This window comes from Mus caroli, chromosome 1, assembly GCF_900094665.2.
Source record: "Mus caroli chromosome 1, CAROLI_EIJ_v1.1, whole genome shotgun sequence".
Classification (NCBI taxonomy): domain Eukaryota; kingdom Metazoa; phylum Chordata; class Mammalia; order Rodentia; family Muridae; genus Mus; species Mus caroli.
This window is the reverse complement of record NC_034570.1, coordinates 55829615-55842132: the sequence shown is the minus strand read 5'-3', so window position 1 is coordinate 55842132 and position 12518 is coordinate 55829615. Positions and strand designations below refer to the sequence as shown.

General features: G+C 37.1%; 1 protein-coding gene across 1 annotated transcript in view; it reads right to left on the bottom strand.

Annotated features, from left to right (window-relative positions):
• Positions 1 to 12518, bottom strand: part of Pard3b (par-3 family cell polarity regulator beta) — a 965568-nt gene that overhangs the window by 836363 nt on the left and 116687 nt on the right. The window contains exon 2 of the mRNA XM_021162850.2: positions 4082 to 4183. Coding sequence (XP_021018509.1) covers positions 4082 to 4183 — 102 coding nt within the window. The remainder of the gene's footprint in view (positions 1 to 4081; positions 4184 to 12518) is intronic.

Here is a 12518-nt window from a genome sequence, read left to right as displayed (position 1 = left end):
GAAACCAGCCACAGTCATGAAGTCCAGGAGTCCAAGAGACTTCCCTGGTTCAGATACTTCCTGTTTAGGAAGATGTTAAAGTTAGTCCATAGGATTCGTATGCTTTGGATCTAAAGTTCTATAATTGTATTACTCTGTAGGCAGAAAGTCATCTTGAGGCATGTGCCATGGGCCTTCGTAAGCAGAAGCACTTCTTTCCTCCCTTACAAGCTTGCATATTTCTTTCTGAAGCACCGTTTAAACCTCTAGGCACATCATAACTTCAAGATCCCTTCAAAATTTAAATGTTTCAGAATTAAATTCACTATATTATTATTTAAGAAAATATAATAGATTTAGAACATGTATTTTATGTTAAGGTAGAAGTATCACTAATAAATTAAGTGTTCAAAAATAACCCAGGATTGTAAAAAATTACAATAATTCAGCATCTTTAAAAAAGGATTAATGTAGCACCAACACTTCCCATGCAAAACACAACATACACCATGAATTGTCCAGTTATACACTAAAGTCACACAGACCTTAGCACAATCAGCCATCAACCTTCAGTCAGTAAAAAGGAAGCTGAGAAAGCCAAAAATAGAAACAAGGTCTATGAATGCAAAGAATGTCCTTGGCCATTTATGAAAAACTTAAGAGAGCACAGATATGTATGTGTAAACTCTCCCTTTACTATCCACTTCTGATCTGCGATCTATACTAAAAAGACAAAAGACATTTTCTAACTGGAGGAGTGTCAAATTTCAAACTGTTTTCTGAGCTGGCTTCTAAGTGACTGTGCCGTCCACTAGAGGGCAACAGAGTGCTCTCAGAAAGCGAGTGGCAGTGTGTCTGACTAGGTCACTAGTTCATTCACTGTGCACAAGTCTCTCTTTGAATATGCTGAGATCCCTGGATGCTGAGTATGTTACCAGACAGTGTGTTCCTGTTCTAAATTTAGTTCTGCTGGCATTTCATTTCTCACATAATAATAACATCTTAATCCAAATGTTGTGTCATATTAATCAAGTATCTCCTTAGAAAATTATTTTGAGCAATTTAATAACTCTAACACAAATTTTATAAAATTTGTTTGAAACTATTAAAGTATACATTAAGTTAGTTTCTTTGGTGTTTCAGTACTTAATCTCAAACAATTTAGTACTGAAATCAAGACATGCACATGAAAATATCACAATAGTATTATACCATTAAAAGACAGCAAGGGACACTAAACACATAACTCTTCTACACTAACACTACACTACCTAACATTTTGTTGTTGAACAAATTGTTGAACCTGAGGATAAGGCAGACAAAAGTCTAACAAGTACTTATACCAAACACAAGAGACAAAGCTGAGCTGATAGTGTAGTACTTGAACATGAGACAGCACATGGTATTCAAGGGTCAAGGCCCAGTTGTGCAAGTCAAGAGCTCCTGGCCTTCCTTCAAGTTTAGCACTTCCCATTGGTAAAACCTAGCTGTAAATAAAGAAACTTTCTGTGTTGGTATACTATACTTCACACCACACACACACACACAAATATATGTACATATTATATATATATACACATATATACATATATATACACACACACACATATATATGGAGATTATATGGAGATATATGTGTGTGTGTGTGTGTGTATATATATATATATATATACATATATATATATATATATATTACACTTAGGGTTAGAGGTTAGGGTTAGGGCATATATAATATGTATGTATAGTTATGGAAGCAATTCCATTTTCATAAAAATTATGTACTTTCATATTTACATAGTTTTATGTTGCAGTTGTCTTTTTTAACCATGTCAACAATTCACAATGTGAGTTACTGTTTTAAGAGTCTAATATTGAGTAACAAGACCATGGGATTCAGAAGTTATCTCTTTATCAAACTAAGTAAATCAATTAGATCTTTCTCCAATTTTACATCAAATCATTCCACCTCTAGTTTCTAGCCTTTATTGAACTGCACTGATTTTCCATAAGCAAAGCAACCACAGCTGACACCGCTTTTGGACTGTAACTGCTGTTGGGCTCTTGGCTTCTCCATTACTTGGTTCCAGCCTATCTACAGCCCTCATTGCCAGTTTCCCTGCAGGTAGCCCATCCCAGGAATGCAAGTGTTATGACTTGAGCATGAGTCTTCACACCCAGCCAATCTTCTCTGTGCCTGCTCTCTGTCCATATTCCATCTGTGAATGAGTATTCACCAAGTAATTTACACATAAAAGTCCAACTGTACCTCCAGCCTTCTTGAGCAGGTTTGATATCCAACAGGACGTCCACAAACCATCAGCTGAAATTACTACTTACTGTGAATTGACTAAAAGTAAGAGAAACAAGTTTGGTAGGCTCTGCTTTCAGGAAATATAAGAAAGCTCTCTTTTTCACTGATTTTTTTTCCTTTTTTTAACAAAAGGAAGAAAATTGAGTGATTCTTCTTCAGGCAACACGAAAAGTGCAAATCCTTATCGATTGTGTAGCACAATGGCAGGCTTCATGGAGAGCCATGAATGTGCACTAAGAGGAAAGCTGTAGCTGTAGCTAACATATATGGATCCTCTGCTAGGCTCTTAGCTGACTGTGTCCTTGTTTCCGTATTTAATAGTGGTGTTAAGTCCCATTTAAAAAAGACACACATAATAAGGCTGTTTCTGTGCCTAAGATACAAGCTACGATTTGAAAAGGCCTCGCAGAAATAGTTGAAAGAATGCATCAGAGGAAAGTGCTGCATCGGACTGATCTCCTCAGGTATTGTTAACAGAATTTCCCTTCCTGAAATGGGATTTGAAATAAGGCCAGGATGAGCTGGTATCTTCTGCCCTTTCTTTAATGTAGCATTTTCTTGCTTTCTGTATGAACACACTGGCAGTGAAATTTGAGATGCAGGCTGCCTTCATCATTAAAAATCAAGCCAAATATCTCAACTATCTCAAAAAAGGAAGGTGTTCCCAGGGAAGAAGCAGAAAGTGAACTGGGAAAAGGCAAATGAATGGCCATCATTTGGTGTTATAAGGGGGAAATCATAAAACACTCTGTAGCTATGCACGGTAGCTCAGGCTGCAAACTCAGCACTCTGGAGGCTCAGGTGAGGGAAGTTCTTGATCTCATGGTCAATCTAAGTAGCTAAAATGAAACCACAACAAAAGAACTGTCATTAAATGCCTTACCAGATATCTTAACATAAGAAACACAGAGGAGGAAAGGATCTTCAGCCCCTGCCTTCTAGGAGTTGGCAATCTACTTAGAAACACAATTTGCTTACCATGTGGCTGACTACCATATAAAGTAAGTCAAGTCAAGTGTCAAAAGAAATATAAAATAGAAGACGAAGTGCTAATGTTATAGAGAAGAAATCTTGGAAGCAGTTCGGTTTCTAAGGACAACACAGCTCATATTAAGCAGTGTGTTTCAATGACAATAATCTAGGATATTGCCATGGGATACTTTCCTTTTATACCTTATCAAAGCAATAAGAAGCAAAATTCCATTAGAATGCTACATTTGTGATGAATTATTCCCAAATAATTAAAAGAACAGTTTTAAAGTTTCCTAAATATTCAACATACTCAGTGCAGTGCTTTTCTTTTGTTTCCGGGTGAGGATTAGCATGAAATAAAGACATACACAGGATACAGTGTGCCATCCACTTTGAGAAAGATCTACTCTGTGGCTCTCTGGGAGTCGTCCATCCCCTACTATATTATCCAGTGTAAAACACAAAGCACGTTCCAACCTCAGGCATTAAGATGAATATTTAGCAACTGTCTGGAATAAACTCCAACAGCAGCAGTGGCTCCAACAGCCTCTGTAGCTGACACTAATTCATTGAGATGTATTGGGAGCTCTTGAGAATGAAGAGTCTGCTAATTAGGCCACCACAAAAAAAGTTCCCAAACTTCGACAAACTTCAGGCAAACATCTGATGAAGAACTTTGATTTATGAGCTGTCCAGGTGAAACTGAAACAGATGGTATCTTTTAATAATAACTGACATATGAGTTTGTTAAGAAATCGAATGGCTTGAAAATATGCTGCTTGGTATAGGAAAATGAAGAAAGCACTCAGAGTCACCTACCTTATCTTTGTCTTCAACAACATCTGCTAAGACATCATCCGGATCCAGGATTCCTCCATCTCTGTATTCTAAGTGATGAATCTTCACCCAGTATCCAGGATCCTGTGGTGGAACAAGTAAATCTGATGACTCAATCTATTTCTACCAAAGTAAGACACATTTTAAGAGAGATAATTAATCTCAATAAAGTTACGGTATATTGATTGTTGTAGCTATGGTTCCCATTGCTGTGAGAAAATACCATATCCAAAACTAAAGTGAGGAGTCAAAGGTTTAGTTTGTCTTACAACTCTCAAGACACAGTTAATTACTGATGGAAGTCAAAGGAGACACTCAACAGGACAGAAGTCTGGAAGCCAGACCTGAAGCAGTGCTGCTTACTGGCTTGCTCCCCAGAGCTTGCTCGGCCATAGCTTGCTTCTTATGGCACTCAGAACTACCTGCCCCAGAGGAAGGTACCCTCAGTGAGCTCGGCCCTCCTACAGTAATAAATAATCAAGAAAAAGTACTACTGGCCTTCTTACAGGCCAATCTTATAGAGATATTTTTCTCTATCAAAGTCCCTCTTCTCACATATATCTAGAAGTTGGAACACCAATAAAACTTTTTAACACAAAACAAAGGTCTTATGTATAAATAACTTCCACTTTTATCCTGTTTAACTTGAGGACTACCCATCTAATAAATTTTTCTGAAATTAAATTACTATGCAGAAAATGAACTACCAACTTGAAAAGCACCTTTCAACTTAAGTAATGCCAAAAATATTCTACAGAATAATTGTGAAGGTATTTCCTCAACTTCAGATAGTTTAAACTATAATATAAAATTTCCAAAGTAGAAATATGTGACTCTCCCAGCTTTAACTTTAGCAAATCAGTGGAATTGGAAGTGGGGGAGGGCGTCAGCACACCAATCCCTTTGCCTTTTTAACTTCCCATGCTCACTGTGCCTTCTCAGCTCCAGGGTGTTGATGGGGCCCAGGGAAAAGCTCCAGCCCCGTTCCCATTTCTGACATCGGAACACTCTCTGGGTAGCTGTGCCCAAAGTAACATGGTGCTTTCTAAACCGACCTTATGACTTAGATTATTTCCAACAGTCATTTTAGTATAAAACACAACAGCTTGATATTAAATGCAATGATGATGTTACCTATTTCAATTATTTGTGTACTACCTATTCCAGAAAAAGAAAATAAGGAATGCTAGCAATGAGGAAAGAATATGAACCAACTAATGAAGAGAATTCAAGTATCAGTAGAGATCTTAAGGAATAGCCAAGCTAAAACCAACTTGGTTCTATGATTCTTAGAAGGCATTAAGATATAAATAAATAAAAACCTTGGTAAAGGAACAAATTCCAGTTTCTAAAAGGAGTTGAAAATCCTCCTTGGATGAAGCTTTAAGCCTTATCAAATGAATCTTTATTAAGAGTAAGAGCTAACAGAACCCAGAGAATGCAATTGTGAGTTTACAAAAGCTAATAGGAATAGGAAAGCCATACAGCTTTCCCTGTGACCCCTGGAGAAAAGCTTAGGCTGGCTAGTAAATAATAATTCTTTACAGCATCTATACGGAACTTGACTGAGGTGACACCCAAATACACAACTTTACAATAATACAATGTGAAGAAATTCTATGATAGACTTCAACTGGAAGCAATTCTCCTTCACTCAGCTTTAACCATCTCAAAATTATGTTGTTTTTTAAACAGAGTATCTAAATGGAAATTTCAGGAAGAATAAGGCTTTCATTTGCTTCTAATTCTAGGATTATAAATGCAAAAACTAATGACTGATTAGGAAACTTGAGATGCCTACCTCTATTGCCCAGATGAGAAGCCAAAGTATTGAGCAGTAAGAACACAGTCAACTAAGCAAAGCGCAGAATACTCATCTCTCAAACCCATAACCAGAGACTTGTGCCAACTCAAAGCAATTGTGTTAGCAAAAATGAGCTAAATGCAGGAAGTAAGACTCGAGACAGAGTACTCTAGGTTTGTAAACAGAAGACAATACTATCTGACTACATCGGCTCCCTAGAAACCTTCAGAGATTAAAAGCTAATACAGGTAGGACATAGGTAACATTCTTTTCACATAGGCACACCACCCAGGAAACTGTTTTATACTGCCTTCTTAGGAAAAAAGTCCAAGTTCATTAACTGCAACAATTTTTTTTAATATTATATTGTTGAAATATACTCATGTGGTCTAGTTTGCTTGTTGTTGCTGTGATAAACTTTGACAAAAAGCAACCTGGTAAAGTAAAAAGTTTAGCTGACTGATAGGCTACAGTGCATCACCAAGAGAAGCTGAGGTAGGAACCTGGAGGCAGGCTGAAGAGGTCAGGGAGGAATGCTGCTCACTGGCTGTTGCTCATTGGCGGCTGCTCACTGGCTGGCTCCTAGGCTCACCAGCCACTGCCTTTCTTATACAGTCCATGGGCACCCGCCCAGATCTACAGTGACCACAGTGACCTGGGCTGACCTACTTCAATTAGCAATCATTCAAATGCTCTCCAGACCCAGACCCGCCAATCTCATCTAAAAAAATCCTCAAATAAGGTTACTTCTTCTTAGATGTCTCTAGTTTGTGTTGTTGACACAACCAATAACACAACCAGTTTTCCCTTTTTACAATTAACCGGCATGCCATAATTGTAAAAAGGCAAGCATTCTGAAAATGTCTCTTTAAATAGGACGACTTAAAAGAAGAACGCTACCAGTTTCTTTTCCCTTGGGTTCAGTTTGTAAGAGTAGACCATGTAACCCCTAACTAGACAATCATCATTAGCAACTGCCAGACCCATTGAGTCTGCCTTACTTCCTTGTAAGAGGTAAAAACAGAAGGAAAGGGAAAACCAAGTTCTAATTTAAAAATAGGAAAAACTTAAAACAACAACAATCAAACAATAAAAATACCATTAAGTAGGATTTCTTATCATTAAAACAAAACTGGCTGGCAAATAGCAGCAGAAGAGGCTACAAAGCCACATAGTGTTCTTCCATGAAAACTGTTACAGAATCTAAGGCCAGCAGGAAACCAAAGCATAGGACTAAGACGCCTCATCTGATGGAAAGAGTTTAGATACAAACTGAGAATCTTCAAGACGTTGGATATATCTGTTACCATTTAACAAAAAACAGTGAATAAATAGTACTGAACGTTTAGTGAAAAGAGGCAACTTTAGATCACTCTCCCACATTGATTCAGTTATTTTACACATACGGAACAACAGAAAAATGAAGGCTGGCGAGAGGGTCCATCAAGTAAAAGCATTCGCCGTGCAAGAATTCTGACCCAGTTCTTCCCGTGGTAACCATAGTAAAAGAAGGGACCATATTCTGAAATTGTCTTCTGACTACACCTATGTCATGGCACCCATTCTCTCTCTTTGTCTCTCTCTCCTCACTTTGTATGTATCTCTCTCTAACACCTACACACACACACACACACACACACACACACACATTGGTATTGTTTTAAAAAGAAAAGAGTAAGCTTATATGCTCACACATCTATCCCTGGAGAAAAAGAGGCAAGCAGTAAAGCAGCAGTCTCACGTGAGGACTTAATACAGTCAGATGGGAGCATCAATAAACAGGAATGTACCAACCATGGTTCTGTCTCTGTGGCATTCAGCTCTGTTTCCATAGATCACTTTAAGAGTATGGATTCAGAATTAGCAGCCAACAGCCATCGTAATTCACTCTGACCCTTTTATGAATGTCAACATTTCAACCATTACATTGCAGTCAACATTTTGCATTTTGTCTGCATGGTTTTATTACCATCAGAAAAGAACCAATCAAATATAAAAAGATTCACACATGGTTCACAATTGATCCCTTGAGTCACTTTAATGTAGTTTTTTCATGATCGTGACATTTAGTTTACATTCATGTAGTACATGTATCTGTAACAAATATGAATACTATTTTAAAATAGTTCTGTGCATGTATTCATTTTTCAATTCAATAAATCTTATTATCTATACTCCAGAGATCATTAAAGTAATGAAAACCAACATGTTATATGTTGTACTGTCTTTACTTCTAATAATGCACAGTTAATGTAAATCTTCCTGGAATTTAAACTAAAATAAGCCAGTCTACAGGGATGAATTTGAGAAACTTGGATAAAAATATTAATTAAAAGAACAAGATAGTAAAACAGTATTTGCAATGGTCAAATACAGAAATTATTCCAAACATGTATTGACATTAATAAAGAAATTTCACTGGGAGTATATGACATAAAATTTGACTTAGGCTTTTAAAATTATATTAATCTAAGAATGAAAGATCTATAACTTCCAATCTGCAATACCTACAACAGTAGACTGGCAAACCAAGTGCTGAAAGTCTGAAAAACTGCTCCAGGGAACAAAAGACAGGAGATACACGCAGGTCTCTAAGTCAAGACTTAGTAGTAGAAGAGAAGAAAACAGTTTGCAGTGACATGAAATTTGAAGGAGAAAAGCCCCAAAATAAAAAGCCAGTGACTGAAAGACCACACTGAGCCTGAACTGTGTCACCAACAAAGTTCAAGAATGCCCCTGGACTCCTGGTAGCTAAAATTGTCACTGGAATTATCATAGCCATTGGAATGCGAAGTAGGATAGGAGTTAAGTAAAAAGAAAAAAGAAAAGAAACAGAGTTCTCTTTGCAGAACTTTTCAGATTTCATGGCATGAACTCACAAATGAGATTTCACTGTTTTAGGTGAGGCACTATAGTTACCAGGTGCTTCACAGGATTAACTCATCTATCCTCAAATATCCTCATAAAATAGTTGTTAGTCCATTTTACAGACAGACGAAGAAAGCAACAGAAGTGAACTGTCTTATTCAAGGTCAGCAAATCCATAAACACTGGAACCGAATGTTTTTCTTTATATATATATATAAAATGTATGGGGTTATATACTTAGTACATAGGTTTGTATGGCAAATTTAAAAGCATCTTTTAAGAATGTATTTTTAGGACAACTTTACAAGACATAATTGCATAGGACTCAGATGGAGAAATGGGTCTTTCCCCATTCGAATATAAGTGTATGGACTAAAGTTATTCCACTGGGCTTCAGCTGACCCACCCTTAGTAACCAGGACTGCTCCAGGGTCTTTTTGTACCAGGTATTATCTCAGAGGTCAAAGTCTAGAGGACACAGTGGGTGCTAACAGAAGGCCCAGATGTATTGCTCCAGTTGGTCTGAGCAGAAGTGAGAGAGACAAGTGGGAAAAGCTTGTAAACAGAATTCCTAATCATTAGAATGCAGGAATTGGGCAATCATGTACAGAAAGGATAGAGAGGTGAGTTTGTGGAATCAGAAATTGGAGGGAGAATTATGAAAATGTATATACGCAAAAACTTAGCACTTCTATCATAACTTTTGGGGTCATTCTCCTCTTCATTCAAAGGCCAGAAATGAGAGCTGCTTTGCAGGGCACTCAGGGAAAAGAAAGAGTGAGGCAGGTCTGGGGAGGAGGATGAACCTAGAGCAAGAGGAACCAGTAACCAGGCCACATAAGCTTAGGAAGGCAGCGCAGGCCTCAACCACTGACACCTGGCAGGATAAAACTCAGGCAGAAAGTAGAGCATACCAAGGTTCCTGCAATCCACAAGGCAGTGGTGCATATAAGGGTGTTGTAATTTATCCCCAATTGCCTTCTAAACATGCCTTCATGTTCCCAGAATAGATTATCCAACTGCAAACTTCAGAAGAAAGCCAAACAAGATCAACATTGCTGACACAATTTTCATAAACTATGCTTCTGAAGAATTCACAAATATGAAGGTACAATGGGTTTCATTGTGGGTTCAAAGTAATATCTGGCGAAAGCCACAAGACACTTAATCTCTCATTATAAAAATAAGGAGCACATGAGTACGTACCTCTGCAAATGTGCTTTCAGCTCAAAGTTCTACAATCCTATCAAAAGAGAGGTGATGCAGTCTTACTACTATCAGACAGAAGAGACACTAGGGAAAAACTGCTACTAAAGGCAAAATCCAGCAAGAAGAGAAGGCTTCTCACCCTGTACATGCCCAATAGCATTGCTGCAGCGAGCATCCTGCCATGGGACAGAAAGATCATACTATGCACAATACATGCAAACTTGGAAACTCCTAAGCACAATTAACATATTAGACCCAATTCTTTATTTTATACATACTAACACACAAATACATGCCTATTATAATGAAACCAAAACAGTTCAGAAAACACATTTCAACAAGTGTGCATGGGATATTCACTAAACTCATTAAATTTGTATGTTTTTAAATAATATTATCCCCTTTCCTCCTTCCAGCCCTTCCCAGGTATGTTCCCTCAAACCCCAGCAATGCCTCCCAACTCTCAAGTTGATAGCCTTTTCCTTTGATTATTGCTACACATGTAAGTATGTATCCATGTGTATGTAAAAACTGCATATGTATGCACATGGTTTCAGGGATCACCATTCTTCATTGGACAACAAACAAGGGACTCATTCCTGGGAGAGGTTAATTTCCCTGCTTCCAGCAGTCACTAATTGCCTTCATTGTAGTTTTTCTCTCCTGGATACATATGGAAAAATCTTAAATACATTAAAATCAAATTCAGTAATGTATATAAAAATAATATAATCAGATAGGATTTATTGTAGTATTATAAGAGTTATAAAAATGTAAATGTCAACCATGATCATTTAGATAACTAATATGTAAAAGTTAGTATAACCCTAAAGATCACCTCAATGAATTCAGAAAAAGAATTTACAAATATTCCAACAATTCAGAACAAAATATTGTAGCAAAGATCTTCTGAGCCTTGGAAGGAGGTTGCATGATATAGATGTCCCATGACCAACAATTGCTGGGTAGGAAAATCCATTTTCTTTAATAGTGTGGCCCCTCATAGATCTAACATGCTCCAGAGGATGGACACATACCCAAGATGATATTAACAGCACAATTTGACCAAATTCACTTTAAAAAAAGAATGAATGAGAACAGAAAGTTAAGTAGGTATGAAATGGGGGGATGGAGTTTAAAGGAGATGGGAGAAGATAAATATGAACAAAATAAAGTGTATGAAATTATTGAAAAAATAATAAAAATATTCTTTAAATATGGTAACAAATTTGAAAAACAGTAACCAAAAAAATCAGAAAAGGAAAAATAATTAAATATAAAAATATTTTATTTAATTATAATATAATAAATAATAAAATAATTAAATAATATAATAATTAAATATAAAAATATGTTATTTTATTATAGCAGCTATAAAAACATCAGAATATTTAAATGATGGTATTTATAATAGTATCAAAACATTTAAATAGTATATTTATAATAACATCAGGAATCAAATGTTAAAATTATTCTAGCTTACATGTCAAATATTGTTGTGGCCGGCCAGCAGCTCGCAATGAATGGTTCAACTGAGATGGCCACTCCAGCTGAAAGAGAGGAACTAGACGGGGCGAAAGAAGAAACGGAGCCAAGACAGTTTTATTCTGATCAAAGCTCAATTTTACTTGTTCCAACACTCAGTTATAAAAGAAGGGGGAAGGGACCCGATTCCCGCCAAATAGTCTTGGGGTCCAGTAGCAGGGTGAGCATGTGTGTGGCTCCAAACAGCAAAGCAGCAAGGTCCAGCAGTGGGCGTGGTAGAACGAATGAGCAGGAAACTCCACCCCTGAGCAAGCAGGTTCCAGGCTGGGGGAGGGGAGACTATAAAATATTTCTCCTAAAGATTATAAAACGTTAGGGCAAAATAAAGAAAACTCTCGTGGACTAATAAACTGATAATCTTGCTCAAATTCAGGAAGGTTAGGGGTAAGATCTGGAATCTGAGTCAACAGAACAACCAAGAAGCTCCTGAATTATATCAGCATGAAGATTAAAAATCAGTCAGGAGTGGTTGGCACATGTCTTTTATGCCAGAACTTAGGAGACAGAAGCAGGCAGATATTTGAGTTAAAGGCCATCCTGCTATACATAGTGAGTTCCAGGACAGCCTGCATCATGTAGAAACCCTGTCTCAAAAACCAGAACTAAATAAATAATATAAAGAATTAAAACCTGAAAAAAAATTAATTAAAATCTGCCATCACATAAGATTCCCAAATATTTTAGAAATTCTACCTCTCTATTTCTCAAACAAAAATGAGAATACAAAGTTGTCAAAAGACATGTATTTAGGCTCTCCAGCAGAATTATTCCTGCTCTTAAAATTCAAGATACTCATCACAGCAGAATAGATAGTAGTATGCACTTCAAACAATTCCTATACATGAAAAAGAATGACAAACTACAAGCTCATTCAACAGCATGAATGATCAACACAAAATAAGATGATGCAGGTATAGCCAAATCACTTTTTGAAAGTGTTTCTAGAACCCTCTTCCGGTCAGAAAAGCACCGGGGCAGCTGGGGCGCAGGGTC